Here is a 20,113-nt window from a genome sequence, read left to right as displayed (position 1 = left end):
GAGTGGTTTTGTAAGAATGTCAGCTAGTTGATTCTCCGAGGAGATATGAAATAGTTTAAGAAAACCATTCTTAACCTGATCTCGTGTAGTGTGACAGTAAATCTCCACATGCTTTGTTCTTTTGTGGAAGACATCGTTGTTTGCTATGTGAAGAGCTGATTTATTGTCGCAGAACAACTTGGCCTGTGAAACTGGTGTGAATCGTAAGTCCTCGAGTATTTGTCTAAACCACAGTAGTTCCTTGGTTGTTTGAGCCATACTCCGATACTCTGCCTCCGTGCTGCTTGAACTCACGATGTCCTGTTTCTTCGACTTCCAGGATATAAGTGAGGTTCCAAGAAAGATGCACATACCAGAAATCGACCGTCGTGAGTCTTTGCAAGTTCCTCAGTCAGCATCTGCAAACCCGTTGAGGCAAACCTCAGAAGATGCAGAGAAAAAGAGTCCTTGGCCTAGATTGTTCTTCAAATATTTGAGAACATTGCGAGCAGCTTGAAAATGCACATCCGTAGGACACGATAGGAATTGGCTTAACTTGTTAACCGCAAAGGTGATGTCCGGTCTCGTGATACACAAGTATAATAACCTGCCAATCAATTCTCTGTAGGGTCGTTCATCAGGTAGCAAAGTTCCTGTTTCCTTCGTGAGTTCAATCTTAGGATCCATAGGAACAGAGTTAGGTTTGCAACCTAACAAACCACTATCAGCTAACAAGTCCAAGCAGTATTTTCTCTGGCAAACCGAAATACCATCTGAATTTCTGGCTATCTCTAAGCCTAGAAAGAATATTGCAGGACCTAAATCCTTTGTCTTGAACTGGTTTGCTAGGCAAGCTTTGACCGAAGCAACAGCTTCATCACTATTGCTTGCAATTAAAATGTCATCCACATAGACAATTAGAGATATATATGAGGTACCTTCTTCTTTGACAAACAAAGTATTGTCAGCATACAACTGTGAAAAACCATCATCAAGCAGAGCCTTTGAGAAACATCGGTACCACTGTCGAGAAGCTTGCTTCAACCCGTAGATAGACTTGTTGAGTTTGCAAACTGCATTAGGCGGTAAAGTACCAGAAGAAGGTGTGTAACCCTGGGGGAGACTCACATATATATATATCTCTTCATCAAGTTTGCTATGCAAAAAAGCACTGGTGACATCCATTTGAGTAAGGCTCCAACCCTTCTTAACTGCTAAATCCAAGAGTAGCTTCATGCTAGCAAGACGAGCAACATGTGAGAAAGTATCAAAGTAATTGACGCCTTCCTGTTGTGTGAACCTTTTTGCAACCAAGCTAGCCTTATGTCGTTCTAAAGAGCCATCTGCATAGTATTTAATTGTGTAAACTCATTTACACCCTACAACATTCTTACCAGGTGGGAGTGAAACAACATTGAAGGTCTAGGTATGCTCCATGTTGCCCAATTCCACATTAATAGCCTCAGTCCATTTCAGGGATGTTATGGCTTGTTGGAAATTTTTAGGTTCTGTTTCTAGAGTAACAGATAGAATATAGGACCTATAGGTCGGTTTGAGATTAGAATAGGTAATATAAGATGATAGAGGATAAGGAGTGGTAAGCTTTTTAGTGGTAAGGGAACATGAAGGAGATAAGGATGATGAAGAAATTTGGTTGAGAGAACAGTGATAGTCAGAAAGATAACCTGGTGCTCTAGATGATTGCTTTGGCCTGACATTTGATGGTGAAGCAATGGTCGTCTCGGGGGACACAGTCTCATCATCAGAAGAGTCACCAGAGGGATTTGTGGTTGGGGATGCATGTGCAGGATTAAATGTATGAGATACAGGAGTATGGAAATAGTCTATTGTATGAGGAATATCCAATGGTAATATTGATGTATGAAAAGGATCAGCGGAGCCATGTTTAGTTTGATTATCAAAGAAAGGAAAAACGTTTTCATGAAAAATAACATTGCGAGAAATTGTAATGCGATTGTCATCTAAATGAAGAACCTTGTAACCTTATAACCAAAAGAATATCCTAGGAAAACACATTTATCAGCACGAGGACTAAACTTGTGACGATCCTTGGGTAGAGTAGAGACATAACAAAGACAGCCAAAAGAACGCAAAAAAAAGTAATCTGGTTTCTTTTGATTAAGAATTTCATAGGATGTACGGTTCTGTAGCAAAGGAGAAGGAGTCCTATTGATAAGAAATACAGCTGTGAGAAGACAATCTGTCTAGTATGCTAGAGGAACATTTGACTGGAAAAAGAGAGCTCTAGCAACATTAAGAAGGTGTTGGTGTTTCCTCTCAACAACAGAATTTTGTTGGGGAGTATAGGAACAAGAAAACTGGTGTATCATTCCATGAGTCCTAACTAGATCAGTAAAAGCCAGTTCAGGGGCATTGTCAGTCCTAATTTTTCTAATTTTCGCATTATATTGGGTGAAAACAAACTTCACAAAAGCAGGAAAGATAGAGATAACATCATTTTTATTCTTTAAAAGATAAACCCAGGTAGCTCTAGTACAATCATCAACTATTGTAAGGAAGTATTTATATCCGTTTATAGATTCAACAGAAAAGGGTCCCCATACATCTAGATGGACTAAGTCAAAAGGAAGAGAAGACAAGTGATTATTAGAAAAGAACGGTAAACGTTTCTGCTTAATTAGAGGACATACAAAGCAAGGAACATCGTTCTTAAGACTAGATATAGGTAAAGTACCGACAAGAAGCTTTAACTTGTCAGGAGATGGATGTCCAAGGCGTTGGTGCCAAAGATGTCCATCGACTTCCAAGGATCCAGTGAAATGAGGAGATGCAGATGACGAAGACGAAGAGATGAGAGCAGAGGATGTATCAAGATGCAGAACATAGAGGTTATGCAACAAGTAGCCTTTACCAATCATCAAGCCCTGAATAGACTCCTGAAGATAACAAGAATCAGGGAAAAAATGAGCTGAACCTTGATTATGCTGTAAAAGACTACTAATGGAAATGAGATTAAACTTGAAAGATGGCACATGTAAGACATTATGCAAAATGAGTGTTTTTGTAAGTTGAACAGAACCACAATGTGTGATATCCACCTTAGCCTCATTCGGTAATGAGACTGTGACACCAGAGACAGTAACTGTTTCACTAAAAAAGTTCAGGTCAGAGCAAACATGACAAGTTGCTCCAGTATCTATGATCCAACTACCATGAGGAATGTGTTTGGAGAGAGATGATAAGCATTGGTGTTGAAAAGTAAGGCGGGTGTTCTCAAAACGTAAAGAGGAAGATGGAAATTTAGTGGGAAAAGATAGAAAACTACCAGAGGAGGATTGAACAGCCATAGCACCACGTTCTGTGATGGAAGAGACTTGAGAAGATGAAACTGGACTCTCTGAAGTTTTAACATGAGCATTCAGTTGTTGAATCAAGGTTTGTATCTGTTCACCAGTTAGAGCACTCACATCAAGATTGACAGCAGGAGCAGGAGTAGATTGCGGATAAGATGGAACCTGCTCAGTCACCACATTAGCAACATAATGTGTCTGTGGACGAGGTGTATGTCCTCGAACTTGAGCCACATGTGGTGCAGAGTTCCGCTGATTTGTCGCTTGATAGTTAGCAAAGGTGCTCTTGAATCCTGGTATGTAACCCGGGAGATAGCCATGTAACTTGAAACACTTCTGTACGACATGTCCAGTCTGACCACAGTGAGTACATAATGGCCTAGAACCTCTAGGGAGATAATTTTTTTGAATAGCAGCATATGCAACATTGTCGAGAGGACCAGGATAAGTAACATTGTCTTGTGCAGGAGCAGAGGTTTGAAAGATCATACCATCAGGCTTTGGTGTAATAGTCTTCTGCCGTTCATCATAAGTCACCATGTTGAAAGCTTCTTCAATACTCGGTATACGTTTCAGCATGAGGATATTTCTGCGAGTAGTCTCGTAAGATACATTAAGCCCCATCAAAAACTTTGTAACACGACCTCGTTCTTGTAACTTCTCCCATAGAGCAGCTGCATTACACTCACATTTACCACAAGTGCAGACTGGTAGCTCAACGTAATTCTTGTACTCCTCCCACAAGGTTACCAAAAGAGTATAATATGATGTTACATCCAACGACCCTTGTTGGATAGAATTCAGCTTTTGTTCTATTTCGAAGACCCTGGGAGCATTATCATGCTTGAAACGGGACATAAGATTTTTCCATATACCCTCTGCGGTAGATATGAACAACAAACTAGCACCAATCTTCTTATCAACAGAATTTATGATCCATGTAGACACAATATCATTGCAGCGTGACCAAGAGCCAAAATCACGATGATCATCAGGAGGTTTCTTTATCGTTCCATCAATAAATCCAAGTTTATTCCTAACATTGAGAGCAACTCGAACTGACCTTCGCCAAGAATAGAAATCAGCTCTAGACGTGAGACGGTCTGATACAATACTCATCCTCGCATGATCCAAGCTGTGCAAGAAGAACGGATTCTCATACTGATCTGTTGGTAACGATGATGAATGATTTGGAGTAACCATGATGTGGATCTGAAACAGGATTGTGCGATAGGAGGCAACAACCCAAACTCAATCAAGTAAAAGGAACGCGATTAAACCCAATACAATTCGGGTAACAAGAAAAGAGCATATGAACAAGACGATCGCAACAAGATCCGCAACAAAAGACGAGAGAATATGAAGATTTAAAGCGCTCATCTGAAATCAAAAAAGAGAAAAAAAAAAAGAATCGGAGCTCCGAAAGATCAATGGGAATCATAGAGAAGGATGAATCAAAGCTTAATCGAAGATGTGGGAGCTCAAATCGAAGATAAAACGAAAGAGAAGCTCAAAAGAGAAGCTCAAGATCGCCATCGATGGCGTTTGAAAAAGTTTGTTATGCAGAAGGGTGAATGAGAAATTAATTTTGCTCTGATACCATATTAACTTTGATGTAAAAGTGATCTTTCTTATTAAACCGTAAAGTGAGTATACAGAGAGTATTTATACTCTAAACAAGTGTATAAGCATAGAAAGCTAAAGGAGACTCAACTATACATTATACAACATAATATACATATCTACTAATAACTCAATACAGAACACGACTAAACTGTTTTTATATTTTAGTTTTAAATTTATTGGAGATCGAGTTTGTCATGTTGATAATAAAATAATATGATATCCTAATTATTGCAGTAACATTGGCTGGGTGCAACCAAATTATCACAGTAGCAGTGGCTGGGTGAGACCAAATTATCACAGTAGCAGTAGCACTGGCTGGGTGCAACCAAATCATCACAGTAGCAGTAGTTGGGTGCAACCAAATTATCACAGTAGCAGTGGCAGTAGAAGTGGCTGGGAACAACCAACAAATTATTGCAGTAGCAGTGGCTGGGTGCGACCAAACTATCTTGATGGCAGGAGCAGGGAAGAACCAAAAACTGATTTCGGCCGTACCTTTAGCTGTATTCGCGTTGAGGGATATGACACTTCGCTTCGTGAGTATGATCTCAAGCTCGCGTTGAGAAAACATTTCTCTTCATGTGGAGTGATCGTACATATTTATGTTCCCAGGGACTTTGAAAGGGATACTCTCAAGAGGTTTTGGTGGCTTCTTCCTCCAATTTTCCCAGCTCACTTTAAAGTTAAAGTTCCATGTTAAGTAAAAATTAGTTTTTTTTTTGTTTCACAGTTTTGCCTTCATTCATATTGTGGGAGAAGGTGCCGAAGAGAAGGTGTTGGGACTAAGTGGAAGTGACGTTGGAGGATGGAATGTATTTGCCAGTTCTTCACCGTTTGATGGACAATACAATGATCCTGGATGGGCTATTGTGAACTTTTCAAGATTCAGAATTCCAACCCGCATGTAAATTATTATTTTTTCCTTAGCTTGTACATTATGTATCCTTGTCATGTTGATAAATGTTAATGCCCTGCACAATCAAATTGTTAGGATGATAGTTACGGGGTATGACACCTCGCTTCCTGAGATTGATATCAAGATTGGGCTGTGTAACCATTTTTCTTCATGTGGAGAGATCACGGGCATTAGGATTCTTGGAGGCTCAAACGGTCGCCGTGGCAGGTCTGTGGCTGTTATACCTCCACACAACTCTTAAGTTATTAAGTGCTAATCTTTCTTTGTTGATTTTTACAGAGATGCTCTCGTTTACATTCTTGGAGAAGACGCTTTAGAGAAGGCCATGGAACTTGTTGGTGGATGTGACGAGGGAGGATGGAATATTGCAGTTGCTTTGGCTATGCCGCCACCAGGCGCAACGATAGGATATGACTCATCATCATGTACGTAAAGTTGCTCTAGATTCTTTGTTCTTTGTAACAAATTAAAAACCTCTCACCCAAATTTTGTGGTTTAATTTTTTAGCTTTTTCTTTACCTATAACAAGTCCAAGATGACTAAAAGGATGAAGAAGAAGTCCACTATGGGGTAGAAAGTTTTATCTTGGAAGAAGATTGAAGCTCTTTGATGTTTCTAGCTTGTGATACAATATACAATGTCTCAGTAAAACATCTTGATTTGGACTTTGGTTATGTTTATTACCATTTACCCCCATGTGTTAGGTTTAGGTTGGTATAGTTTTTGAGGGTAGTTTATTACCCCCGCATATGATATGAGTTGATCATTTACTCATGTATTTGTGCTTTGATTTACCTTTTAAACTCTTAATTTGACAAAAGCGAACTGTGCAACTACAAAAGCGAACAAACCATCAAATACAATTTCGCTTCTGCAAGTGATCAATGACCATTTCGGATAATTCCTTATTTTGTAGTATTCATTAATCACAATAATGAAACCACAAATAATTATGCGAATAGTACTAGTCTTTTAATATACCGATTTCAGTAAAGGCACTAAAATCTTGAAAACTGTATTCAAATAAAGCAAAAACACAACCAAAAATTAAAAAATGCCAACTAAGCAAGTCCCTCAAAGAAAGACTACTAGGTAAATCAATTTACCAGCCCTGAGTCCGTTGACCGACCAACGATGCTGAACTGCATAAATCTCTCGGCACAAAATTAACGGCGGCGATCAACATCCACCGGACAAAAAGGTCGTCCAGCTCGAGCCCGATGGCTAGGAATAGTAAAATGTCTAAGCCTCCCATTTTGCTCCCTCATGTAACCTTTACACAAGAAAGTCGCCGAGAACTCATCTTCCACGGGACGGTTAACGTCGTGAACAAAAACATCAGTTTCACCATCTTCACGGTTACGAGCCAAAAGCCCCGCCGTGTAAATAGCACTCATCCTCCCCGGAGCTTCTTCATGGTAACCAGTTGGAGCGTCGACCATGATCAGATCCCATTTCGTATCGTAAAAATCCGCCGGGAAATCTTTCAACGCAAGATCACATTTAGAGTTTCTCGGATCAGACACAGATCTACACTCTTCTGATCTTCCTAGCTCCATGAGTTTGTCTGAATCTTTGACTTTTGTGTCGTAAACTACGTGGTAAGATTCCAAGTTTGGGAATTTCTTGGTTACTATAGCAATCCAAGCCTTGTCTTCCTCAATAAACACTGAAAAATCAAACTTTTTACTAATGAGGGAATCGATAATTTTCATTAGATCTGTTTGAAACAGAGGAAAAAAACAGAGTACTTACAGGTACGACCACCATGGTTGAGAGATGCCCACATTAAGCTGTCGTGACCTAAGCCAAAGACGAGGAAGTTACAAGGAGACTTCTTGTCCAAGACTCTCTTTGAGACAGAGACTTCGTCGAATGTTTGCTGTGGAGTGACGTTACTCGTGACGTAGTGAACCAATGCGTCGGATAAAGAAAGTGGCATCTTTGTGCATTGTTGTGTTGTTGTTGGACATGCGTCTGGTTTATGGTGATGAGTTGGTTCTTCTTCTTGGGAGAGATTTGTTTTGGAGATTGGCTTTGAAGAGGAGATGTTTGATCTTGCAAAGAAGATGATGAGAAAGATCAAGATTGAGCAGCCTATGAATATGACTTTGAGATTAACGGAAGATGGAGATTTGGTCCTCATTTTTTCGATTTGGGTTTTTCGGATCGGTGAATGAGGAAGATGTTTTGATAATGGTTAGAAATGTATGTATATAGAGAGAGAGAGGTTACGGTTTTAATGATTGAGGAAGTTGAGGAGGACATGAAAGCTACTAAGGTTGCTGTTCTTCCGATACAACAGAAGTTGGTGGTGAATACATATACTAACTAATTTATTTTCATATTATAATGTGTATATTTGATTTATATATTCATGATAACTAGAAGATGTGAAACGTAATGGGGACATTTCTGGTTTAAAAAATGATGCTTGAAAGAGAAGAATCTGATGGGCAAAGATTGAGTGATCCAAACGAGACAGGTGTTAAAAAGGAACCAACATGGTGGTTGCAACTTTCTTATTCCTTGTTTTTTAAATAACCACCCCATGTTGGCGTCTAACAACTTTGGTTCTTTGTTTCTTGAACATTAATATTTGTCAAACTAGGAAAAAAAGCTTTCATTTGCATAGTTCCAAAGGTGTCCAAATTGTGTCGGTTTAACTAAACCAATAAGTTGCTCCCAAATTTGAGTTGAAATTTAAATTCAGGTTTTCTTTAGCCAAGAAAACATATGTAACCAAACCGAAACCGATTAAACAAAAACTTAACAGACTTTGGTTTTGCTTCCGATTTTGTGTTTATAAACCGAATGAAACCCAAATGGCAATGGCAAGTCTGGTAATAACTTTCGAGTAAGAAAGTTAATGATTAAGTGTTGAGACTTAAGACAAAGAGAGTCATACATCATCATTAGTCGTTAGTCCAAGCGTGGTGATGAGGCAGACAAAAAAAGAGTACCTTTTAAATTACATCCTATGAATCCTATTCGTGCAATGTCGTGTCTGCAATATTGTTCAATTCTATAAAAGAAAACAATTCATATTTTTCAGACATTCGTAAAAATGACTCGTGACATTATTGATATCTCTCTCATGCATAATCTTTTTTTCTTAGTCTCCAACTATAATTTTTAGTATTCTTCAAAGGGATTTTCATTAATTATACACGTTGTTTTACGTATGTTTCTCTTTTGGTCAACCAGAATGATTGTGTCATAAGGTAGCCGTACTGGAAGGTGCGGCTGGATCACGAAAAAAGTTGGAAATGTTTCAAACTTTCAATTAGTCCAATTTAGAATCTTAGCTTCGAATTTAATTTTCCTAAAATATATTTAATCAAATTTACACAAGGCAAAAGATCAAATGATTAACTCTAAAAGCAGCAAACTTCTTACAATATTTCTTCCAAAATATGTCATTATAATTGTTTCAAATTTGCATCCATTATCTCACTATTTTAAAAAAATAAAACCGGATTATCAATGTAGGTAAGCCAACAGCTTACATTATCTCAATTTTTGGAGATTTCTCTATACGTTGTAGAAATTGGTTAGAAAGCTTCAATCAGCCTTCAATGTTTGATGCCATGAAAACTATATTTGATTTCACACATCCAAGTTCAAGTTTATCAATGTAACATGTAACTTAAACTAGATTAAATTCTTGTCAATTTTGTTTTGTTTTTTTTTCTAGGCTATTTTTATTTTTTTATTATTTGAAGATTAATTCATCATGATTGGAAAAAAAACTTGTTCACAAAACTAAACAGATAAAATCAAAGAAAGTATTTATCTTTATCGATGAGATCTTGATTAATGAGATCTACATGAGCACAAAGGTAAGTAGGTAATTAAATATAGTCTTTTTAATTCAAATGTAGATGTACAGCCTAATTAATATTCATAGGCTGAACTGAAATTAGGAGATAAGTAGATTATAACGTAAACTCAAAACTTGTTTGCCAAAAAAAAACTTAAACTCAAAACTTTATAAGAATTTTATTAATTTTTATTCAGAAAGGGAAAAAAATGATATTTTCATGGTTCATGTTAATATAATACATATGATTTAAGATAAACATCTCAAATAAAATACTAGATTCCTCTTAAAAAACTAAAAAAACAACATAAAGTTGTCCTGCAAGAAATTGTAAACCAACTAATATTGTTTAATAGGATTTTATTATCACCAAACATACTAATTCATAATATCGTTATTATATAAAAAAAAAATCATAATATCGTTGTTGGATTATATCTGTAAGTTGTAACCAATTAAAACGCAGGAATTTCGCTAGTAAATAACAAAGCATATTCCCTTTTTATTATTATACCTCTTTCGTTGTATCTCTCTCTCTCTCTCTCTTTCTTACAGTTTTGTTTTTTTTTTTTTGGTTTGGCTTCTCGCAATCTGTTGCCATCAATCACAGATATCCTCAGCTTCTTCTTCTCCTCTCTGGATTTCTAAACATTCTTCTTCTTCTTCTTTTCTCATCATATCGCTTCCTTTAACTTAAAAACAACACTTCACTCTCATATCGCAAGGAATGGATCTATGGACCCTTGACGTTGCGATCCGAAACCCTCCCTTCTCCTCTTCCCTTAAATCATTACCGATCCCTGAGAAATCATCATCTGTTTCTGGGAAACTCGGTGAATTCGACTTTAGGTTCCTGAAGCGCAATTATAAAGTTTCTTCTCCGTATCGTTCTTTGGTTGTTAGAGCTACCTCTAAGAAGAGTAACGACGATTCTTCTCCTTCTTCTGGTATGTATATGTGCCTTCTTCTTCTCGCATGTCTTGAATTACATAATACTACTAGTCTCCCTTGATTTCGTTTAGCGAATTAAGCAAATTACGATTCGATCAAAAATCAGTATCTCTGTGTTTCTCGATCTGATACTGTAACTGTCTTCTTGGATCTTTCATACATAACACAAGCTTTTGCTTTCCAATGGTTACATTGACTTATCTTAGTTCCTTGACACTGGTGTTACTTAACGTTATTGTTGGTTTTGACATCTGAGATATTCGAATGAGATTTGTTATTTGCTTTGGTTACGTTTGTGAGGCTCGTCGATTTTGAAGGAAGTGGTTATTTCGTTTCTGATTCTTAACGGTTGTGGAGATGTTTGTTCTTATCCTGAAGGAGATGCTTCTCAGGAGAATAAGCCTTCTTCTAATGGAAACAAATCAGGCGATTCCGCAGCTCCGAAATCGTTTGGTTTGAGTACAGATTGGAGAGAGTTCAGAGCAAACTTGTTTATGAAAGAACAGGTAACAATATGCTTCTTCTTGTGGTAACTTATATCGTATAAGACAATAGGGTTTATGCTTTGAATGATGTTACAGGAAGAAAAGGCTGAAGCTGAGGGTCATATAATATCTCATGAATCGGAACAGATAGGCTTGAAATGGGCTCATCCGATTCCTTTTCCTGAGACTGGATGTGTTCTAGTTGCTACAGAGAAGCTAGATGGTTATAGAACATTTGCGAGAACCGTTGTGCTTCTTCTTAGAGCAGGAACCAGACACCCACAAGAAGGACCGTTTGGAGTTGTTATCAACCGTCCTCTTCACAAAAACATCAAGCATATGAAATCGACTAAAACCGAACTCGCTACCACGTTTTCAGAATGTTCCTTGTACTTTGGTGGACCTCTTGAAGCAAGTATGTTTCTTTTGAAAACTGGTGATAAAACCAAGATACCTGGTTTTGAACAAGTCATGCCGGGGCTAAACTTTGGTACTCGAAACAGCTTAGATGAAGCTGCAGTACTTGTAAAGAAAGGAGTTCTTAAGCCACATGACTTTAGATTCTTTGTTGGTTATGCCGGTTGGCAGCTAGATCAGCTCAGAGAAGAGATTGAATCAGATTACTGGCATGTTGCTGCGTGCAGCTCTGATTTAATATGTGGGGCTTCGTCGGAAAACTTGTGGGAGGAGATTTTACAGTTGATGGGCGGTCAATACTCCGAGCTTAGCCGGAAACCCAAGCTCGATATCTAGACTTTTATGAATTTGATGCTAGTTTTCTAAGAGAACTTGTGGTTTCTATAGCTTATATATATATATATTTTCTCTATTAAGCCAATTTGTATAGCTTACTTCATTGGCTTGTACGTGAGAATAATGCACTACTATGCAATTTATAAAGATTTGCTTTCTCTAAACCCCTATTTGTATTCTGCAGTTTAATAACTAAAGAACATCTATATCTAATAAATTGAAGCAGTTGTTCTACATATACACATTTTTGTTTGATTCCCCTAACCAAAAGAAAAGAGCAGAGCATGAAACAGAGGTTGCTATGTGCAAAAAGACCACTAAAGGTTCTGAAATCGTCTAGTTTCGTGTTATGATTTTTTTCTCCTTGTTTCATACTTTCACTAAGCACACACTTTGACAGAGAAATCTTTGTTCTTCTTTGTTGCAGTTTTCTCAAGGCGGGACTTGCGTACAGCTTCTTGAATTCGTCTCTCGTGATCTTTCATCATGTCTTCAATGTTACCACCAGGAGGCATCAAAGGACCTGAATAGTGCATTCTGTTCTTCTTTCGCATGTATGTCTGAAACCACACATTAGGAAACATCTTAGAGTCCATTATATAAAGTGAGAAAAGAGTTTAAGAGTTGTTGAATCAACTTTAGTTACCTTTGTGGGTTGCTTATTTGAAACTACATTCTCCTTTTGAGAATAACTAGCTAAGTAGTCTTCCATTGTAACAGGCACGTTGTTGGACCGGCTAGTCTTCACCTCACCTACATTGCTCCTAGAGCTTGGATGGATCACTGAATTGGTACCCGTAAAGCGTTTTTCCTTTTTAAACGCTGGTGTGTTGATTGAGACGTTTGAATGCCCTGAAGCAATGAAATCTGGTGTTACTTTGGAATCTCTTGAACCTCTTCTCACAGATTCGTGTCCACGCCACTTCACAGCTTCAGCTTTTTTCCTGACATTTTCAAAATGAAAAGTGTATTTAGAAATCACGCCTGCATCATTTGTACACAAATAGGCACCTCCTTGCGTACTGACCTTTTTGATTCTTCATCCCGAACCTTTGCATCAAGTTCTTTGCTTGGCGGATACTTAGGCAAACTTGATATGTGACAAGGGAGGGGCTCAGTTGTAAAAAACTGGAGATGTAAATGAGACAATCATTTATTAGTATTCTTCAGGAGGCTGATCAAGAATGTTAATAAAGAAAAAGAAAGCTACTATACCTCACTCAGTAGAGTAGAAGACGCTGAGCATCTTTTCTCTGGTTCTACAGATAGAAGCTTGTCAAGGAGAGCAAGAGAAGAAGATGGTAAATTCTTGAACGTCTCTAGAAGGACTCGCGTATAAGGCTGTTGTGGTTTGTAACTTGTCGCCTGTGGGAACTTTGTCGTTTCCCAAAACTCTTCAGACGGCGAACCGCACAGCTTAAAGATCTTATGCATTTGCTCCACCTTGAAGAACATTTTCCGAATATGAAAATCAGTTGGAAATCAAATGGGACTATAGGCAGTATAGATTCGAAAACTCACCTCTGTTCTTCCCGGCATGATTGGTTTACCTACAAAGAGTTCTGCTAGAATGCAACCAACGCTCCAGAGATCAATGGCCGGTCCATACGCTGTAGATCCAAGTAGAAGCTCAGGGGCTCTATACCACAAGGTGACCACACGGCTAGTCAGCGGTTGATCTTGATCTGGATGATAAAAACTCGCTAGACCGAAATCTCCAATCTTGAGGACTCCATCATTATTTACCAAAAGGTTTGAACCCTTAATGTCACGGTGCAAGATTCCATGGCTATGGCAGTGTTCAAGTCCACAGAGCAGTTGCTTCATATAACACTTGATCTGAACAAAGCAAAAACAAGGGAGTTGATTGATAAGCCAGAGAATACACACAACAAGGTAATTCGACGAAGCAAGCTTTTGAAAAGTTACCTCTGGCTCAGTGAATTTGACACCAGGCCTAAGAGCAAGACCTGAAAGATCATGCTCCATGTACTCAAACACAAGATGCAAGCTACCTGATAGCTTTGAAGTGACAAGACACTGAAGCTTCATAACATTTGGATGGTCTAGTTTCCGTAAAATGTTGATTTCTCTAGCCATGAACCTAACACTTTCCGGATCCATATTAGCAAATCTCACCTTCTTCATTGCCACTATTTTCCCCGTCTCAAGATCCCTAGCTTTATACACAATACTATAAGTCCCTTGTCCGATCTGCAAACACAATGTTCCATCATTACAATCCACTAAACCAATCCAATGTATTATCTACACATATCAAATTTGAAAGAGACTAACTTTGTCAAGCTTCTCAAAGGAATCAGCACGTCGTGNTGGCTATGGCAGTGTTCAAGTCCACAGAGCAGTTGCTTCATATAACACTTGATCTGAACAAAGCAAAAACAAGGGAGTTGATTGATAAGCCAGAGAATACACACAACAAGGTAATTCGACGAAGCAAGCTTTTGAAAAGTTACCTCTGGCTCAGTGAATTTGACACCAGGCCTAAGAGCAAGACCTGAAAGATCATGCTCCATGTACTCAAACACAAGATGCAAGCTACCTGATAGCTTTGAAGTGACAAGACACTGAAGCTTCATAACATTTGGATGGTCTAGTTTCCGTAAAATGTTGATTTCTCTAGCCATGAACCTAACACTTTCCGGATCCATATTAGCAAATCTCACCTTCTTCATTGCCACTATTTTCCCCGTCTCAAGATCCCTAGCTTTATACACAATACTATAAGTCCCTTGTCCGATCTGCAAACACAATGTTCCATCATTACAATCCACTAAACCAATCCAATGTATTATCTACACATATCAAATTTGAAAGAGACTAACTTTGTCAAGCTTCTCAAAGGAATCAGCACGTCGTGGAACCCAACCTTTAATCGCTTCACCAGCAACAGAGGTTAACCAATAAGGCCAACCAGCTGCAATAAGCTCTGCCTCAGCGCTACGTGGAACATTCGAAATAACCAACCCACCTCCTTTGCCATTATCTGAAACTCTCCTTCCTCGTTGAGAAGACCTTGAAGGTCGCTCCACAATAACAGTTTTACCATCATGACTATCGTCAATAGGAACAATCAAACCACTCGCTCTTCTTCCACCACCAGAGCTTCCATCAACGGCTTTATGTGAAAAATCGTCTTTATTCGAAGGCAGAGGAGCAATCAATTGCACAGAAGAAGACTTGTTCCAATACTCATTTGCTTTCTCACGTTGGTAAGCAACATCTTCTGCTGCTCCTTTTGAGCAAATGCAGCCCATAATAAAACCTGCCTTGTTCCACAATCTACCAACTTTGTAACGATTCAACACATGGTCTTATGCGTAAAACCAAATTTTTATATATCCTGATTGATCCCTAAGCATCAAAACCCAGGAATCTTCAGGTCTTTCACAGAAGTGTATTGCAAAATCTCTGCTATTTTGAAGGCAGAAATCAAAAGGGTTTCTACTAAACCCCAAAAAGATTGTGATTTCTTGAACAAACGCACAAGATTTTTTACGATTCAAGAAACCAAAAAAAGTTTTTTGTGAGTACTGCAAGATTGAGAGAGAATGGGGTTTGCAGCAGAAAACGGAAAATGCGGGGGAAAATAAGGAAAAGAAAGATTGTGAATGGGAGAAATGGAAAGAAGAATGAAGAGAGAGATATGGTTTGTTTAAGAGTAAAATCTGGAGAGCGCTTGATTCTTGGGACAACACAGCTCACAAAGTCACAATAAAGAATTGTTCTTTCTCTCTTTCTCTTTCTTTAGAAATAGCCCTCAAAAACCGTTTTGCATGAGAATTTTTATCCTATTAAGTACCATTAATGTGTTCTTGCCTTGTAGAAGATTCTATTACCAAGGATATAAAGATTCTTCATATTGCCAACCATATAAAGATTCTTCATATTGCATATGAAGATATATATCAAAATACTACTCTCTCTCTCTCTCACAATAGTTGATTTTTTAGAATTAACACCAAGATGAAAAACAATAAATATTGTATTATTATTAATTATTTTTGTTTTATATTATTTTTAATACTCAATTATTTATATTTTCTCACACTTGTCATTCAAATGCATGCATATATTTAATTATTTATTATAAAAATAAAAACATTAAATAGTTGTTTGATTTTTAAAAATAAAAATACATTAAATACACTAAAGAAATCATCCTTTGTGATACAAGAAAAAATCCTAGACCATCAACCTTTATGATACAGAGGAAGTAGGATTTAACCCACGGTAAACCACATGACAATTATTTAAGTTGATTTATAATAATGTTAAATTTTCCCGATATTTAATTTAGTAATAAAATTACATATTTTTAATTTTTAGTCTTTTTTATATTTTAACCTGTGACACAAATATTCTTAAAATATTATAATTTTTCTTTCTATTTAAAAATAAAATAAATTCTATTACGTTAAATTACATCTGATTTGTGCACATCTAAGTTACAATAACACATAGAATGTGTTAAAATAATAAAATAAACTGATATTATGTGTTAGAGTTTGATAGATAGCACAATATACTAATTTATAATTAATATATTAACTTGTATGTTGACAAAGAAACTATATCAGATACTGTTGTAATCCTTAATTTTTTTCTTCCAAAAATCATTTCTTAATCACCCATAAATTAATTAATTATAATTAAACTTCAAGATAATATCAAATATTAACCCTTTTAATATATACTCCATCCAGTTTAGAATAAGTGTCCCTTTTGGTACATATTTTTTTGTTTAATTATGTGTCATTTGGAAAATGATTCTACCTTTAAACCGATTACTTTAATATATGAATAAGGGAGATATGTATAATGAAATATTTTAATTAAATTTTTTTACAAAATATCGGACAGTTTACTTTAAACGATTTCAGTAAATTATTAACAACTAAGATTTGTGAAGTGACCGTAGTCTAGTGGCAAATGATAAGTCTATTGCGAACATGTACCATCACAATCATTAAAGATCGAGTTCCGCTCTGTACGAATATAGAGATTTGGCTAATGGATTGGCTAGTTATGGTCCAATAGTGGCAAAAAAACTAAGATTCAATCATGGTATACCAGGATTAATTTGTTTTTTTACATAATCATAATTTAATCAAACTTATTTGATATGGCAAATATTTTAATATAATAATGTTAAGAAAATAATGGAATGACAAAAAACTATTTGCAGTCCCCTGAAAATTGGTCGGCGTTCTCCAACCAGCTGGATGATTTTAGTTTGCTCAAGGTTTCTTTCCCACTTTTCTCAGTGTCCAGGATTCCACGCGCGTTTAATTTGAAGGTGAATTGCCTAGCTAGAACCTCGAGATCTCTTACTTATGTAATTTCTTTTGTAAACTCCTTTCCTCCCGTTTGGGCAACCAAACTTGGAGTTATCTTTTAATTAACTAATGTTTGGTTGACAAAAAAATAAATAATGGAATGATGATTTGCATGTGTTGTAACCGCGAATTAATGATATTTTAATTTTATATTGATCTGAATCATTCTTCAATTTTTTTGTCGATGTGGGATATTGTATACACATTTTTTTATTTATCGATTGAGTAATATATGTCTATTTTAAAACTGAATAATATATGTCCGTTTTAATAAAATTTAGTTACATCATAAGGTCAATTTTCCTAATAACCAAAATCCTCAATCAAATTAAGTAAATAGCATATAATTTGAAAAAATTAGGAAAAGAAGATAAGGAGTAGGCAAAATTACTATTTTAGTGTTTTGGTGGTAGAGATAGTAGTGGAGGGTGGAGGTGTCCCGGCGACCATAGATGGTGGTCCGGCGATTGGTGGCGGTGGTCCGGTGATCGGAGACGATGGTCCGGCGATCGGTGGTCCGGTGACCGAAGACGGTGGTCCGGCACCTGGTGACGGTGGTCCGAACACCGGCGGCAGTAGTGTTGGTTGGTCTGAGGTCCATCATCCCAGCGGCCAGAGGTGGTGGTATGAGGCTGAGGGTGGTGGTGGTAAGGAGGTGGGATGGTGGTGGTAAGAGGGTGAGAGTGGTTGTGGTGGTAGGAGTAGGGATAATATAGTATATAATATAGTTTATATAGGGTATATAATAAATATATGGTTAGTGTAGTTAGATAATTAATTTTTGTTTTTTTCTTGGTTAGTTTTGCCAATTCCCCTACATCATATTAAGAAAAAAAAATAAAAAAATTTATTAACTGTATGTATTCAATAATAAGTTAAAACTAGGTTTTCACCCGCAGTACACCGCAGGTCTAAATTATAAATTATTGTATTTTAAATAATAACTTTTAATTTATGTAGTTTCAAAAGTATGTGTAATATTTTTGTAGTTCATATACTAAATAATTTATAAGTTAATTTTCCAAACTATGATTACAAATCTATAGTATATGAAATAAATTAATAGTTTTAGTGTTGGTTCTATAGTTCAAACCCGTTATGCTATGCGGATTACGCAACATGTTCAAAGATTTTTAATCCGCAAAAACCCATCATACGAAACCCATGAAAGTAAAAGTAGTATGTGAGGCTAAAAGTCACTTTTTATCAAATCAATTTTTTTAAATTTTTATCAAATAAAATATAACTTTTACAACTAAANTTAATAGTTTTAGTGTTGGTTCTATAGTTCAAACCCGTTATGCTATGCGGATTACGCAACATGTTCAAAGATTTTTAATCCGCAAAAACCCATCATACGAAACCCATGAAAGTAAAAGTAGTATGTGAGGCTAAAAGTCACTTTTTATCAAATCAATTTTTTTAAATTTTTATCAAATAAAATATAACTTTTACAACTAAATGTTTTATTAAAATCTATATCTTATTTGATACATGAGAGATCAAATAAAATAACTAAAAGACTCATTAGTATTTTCATAATTTTGGGATTTTATATATAATAATTATATCTATATAACCTGATATTTTTGGATTTTCAACAATATATCACATTAGTATATAAATACATGGGTTACAATAGTTGCTGATCCGTTTTTTTTTGGCGAGATAGACACAACATAACTCCACTTTCAAGAGGCTTTGCGATGTCAAAATAACTTAGATGCCACATATTTTGTGCTTGCATCTTAGGTTTTCTGCTAAGAAAGTCACAAATACACAAAAAATAAAAAGTAGAAACACAATTTTTTTTAATAATTGTTAGAAATAAATCTATTTTGAAATTGAGCACTTTATTTACCATCAACATCAACACAACAACATTGTCAATCAATAATCAACATACAAAAAATAACAAAATCTATATAAAAAAAAATGCCTTAAAGATTTAAAATAGAGAATCAAATCAAATAATGTGTAAAATCAAATTTTGTCGTGATATCGTTCTAGTATAATGTGTTCTTCTTTTTTACTAATGGGAAGATATATATAGCGGATCGAAAGGATTAGGAGGATTAGTTTTAAATATGTAATAAAAATCAATTTGTGAGCAAGCAATATCTTTTATATTTTTATTATCATTCCTTTTAGATATTTGTTACCTTTTAAAATCATACAATTAGTTTTTTTGAATGATTGTTTAAATTCAAAATTTATTAAAACAATTACACCAAAATTAATGGTATTTACAATTATGTAGAACAATTACATCAAATTTAATGACATTTGCAATTATGTTTGTTACCTTTTAAAACACTTAGTTTCTATAAAAAATAAATCGAATATAGGTAGAGTTAATCTGTTTTTAAGTTAATTATTTAATACTAATGGCATGCTTGTAAATAGCTTCCAACTCCCGGATTTATTTGCTAAATGTCTCCTAAAATGTATATATAAATAATTTAAATATAAAATCAAATAAAAGCGAGAATCAAATATTTATGTTTTAATTAGTTAGAGGATTTTCTTATTTTAAAAGATCTTAACCTACAATTGATTTTGAAGATTTGGTAACTAATAGTATTTAAGGCAATGGTAAATAATTCGATAATGATGATTTAATTCTTAAAACTGATTCAAAAATACTATATAGATACTAACATTTAAACTAAAATCTAATTTTAAAAAGCAAAAGCACCAAATCTGTATTCAATATCAAATTCCAATGAATTGATGGATTGCATCTACTTTTTATTTAATAATAAGATTACAAAAGATAACATTATGCAACTATATAATAGAGAAGTGTTCTTCTCCTCTTGAAGCAGTACAAGCTATTTCATTCTTATAGAAATCAGAGAACAAAGATGGAACTTAACCTAGAGGAA

At 35.9% G+C, this 20,113-nt stretch overlaps 3 protein-coding genes across 5 annotated transcripts; 1 reads left to right on the top strand and 2 right to left on the bottom strand.

The window, feature by feature from the left end:
- Positions 6,745–8,151, bottom strand: LOC104741958 (glucuronoxylan 4-O-methyltransferase 3). The gene is made up of 2 exons (XM_010462903.2): positions 7,609–8,151; positions 6,745–7,522 (listed from the first exon to the last, which is right to left on the bottom strand). Exons 1-2 carry the CDS (start codon positions 7,997–7,999, stop codon positions 7,020–7,022), a joined length of 894 nt encoding a protein of 297 aa, XP_010461205.1. The 5' UTR covers positions 8,000–8,151; the 3' UTR covers positions 6,745–7,019.
- On the top strand, positions 10,213–12,099 carry LOC104741955 (UPF0301 protein TC_0483). 3 transcript variants are annotated; one of them, XM_010462897.2, is made up of 3 exons: positions 10,213–10,623; positions 10,928–11,133; positions 11,209–12,099. In XM_010462897.2, the coding sequence occupies exons 1-3, from the start codon at positions 10,404–10,406 to the stop codon at positions 11,863–11,865; spliced, it is 1,083 nt and encodes a 360-aa protein (XP_010461199.1). In that variant the 5' UTR covers positions 10,213–10,403; the 3' UTR covers positions 11,866–12,099. The 3 variants fall into 3 exon arrangements, with proteins under 3 accessions (XP_010461199.1, XP_010461200.1, XP_010461201.1); XM_010462898.2 differs by having other exon boundaries at positions 10,214–10,623; positions 10,985–11,133; XM_010462899.2 differs by having other exon boundaries at positions 10,215–10,623; positions 11,006–11,133.
- Positions 12,050–15,484, bottom strand: LOC104741957 (probable serine/threonine-protein kinase At1g09600). Its single transcript, XM_010462901.2, has 7 exons — positions 14,712–15,484; positions 14,343–14,627; positions 13,387–13,704; positions 13,081–13,308; positions 12,893–12,993; positions 12,512–12,809; positions 12,050–12,425 (listed from the first exon to the last, which is right to left on the bottom strand). The coding sequence occupies exons 1-7, from the start codon at positions 15,141–15,143 to the stop codon at positions 12,246–12,248; spliced, it is 1,842 nt and encodes a 613-aa protein (XP_010461203.1). The 5' UTR covers positions 15,144–15,484; the 3' UTR covers positions 12,050–12,245.

Source organism: Camelina sativa, chromosome 14 (genome assembly GCF_000633955.1).
Source record: "Camelina sativa cultivar DH55 chromosome 14, Cs, whole genome shotgun sequence".
Classification (NCBI taxonomy): domain Eukaryota; kingdom Viridiplantae; phylum Streptophyta; class Magnoliopsida; order Brassicales; family Brassicaceae; genus Camelina; species Camelina sativa.
Note: the sequence above shows the minus strand (reverse complement) of the source record. Positions and strands in the feature narration are given on the sequence as shown.

Coding starts and splice junctions, on each gene's coding strand:
- LOC104741958 (XM_010462903.2), bottom strand. CDS start 7,999: ATGAGGACCAAATCTCCATCTTCCGTTAATCTCAAAGTCATATTCATA. Junction 7,523..7,608: donor CAACCATGGTGGTCGTACCT/GTAAGTACTCTG, acceptor TTGATTTTTCAG/TGTTTATTGAGGAAGACAAG.
- LOC104741955 (XM_010462897.2), top strand. CDS start 10,404: ATGGATCTATGGACCCTTGACGTTGCGATCCGAAACCCTCCCTTCTCC. Junction 10,624..10,927: donor CGATTCTTCTCCTTCTTCTG/GTATGTATATGT, acceptor TACGTTTGTGAG/GCTCGTCGATTTTGAAGGAA. Junction 11,134..11,208: donor ACTTGTTTATGAAAGAACAG/GTAACAATATGC, acceptor ATGATGTTACAG/GAAGAAAAGGCTGAAGCTGA.
- LOC104741957 (XM_010462901.2), bottom strand. CDS start 15,143: ATGGGCTGCATTTGCTCAAAAGGAGCAGCAGAAGATGTTGCTTACCAA. Junction 14,628..14,711: donor CCTTTGAGAAGCTTGACAAA/GTTAGTCTCTTT, acceptor TTGTGTTTGCAG/ATCGGACAAGGGACTTATAG. Junction 12,426..12,511: donor CAAATAAGCAACCCACAAAG/GTAACTAAAGTT, acceptor GTGTGGTTTCAG/ACATACATGCGAAAGAAGAA.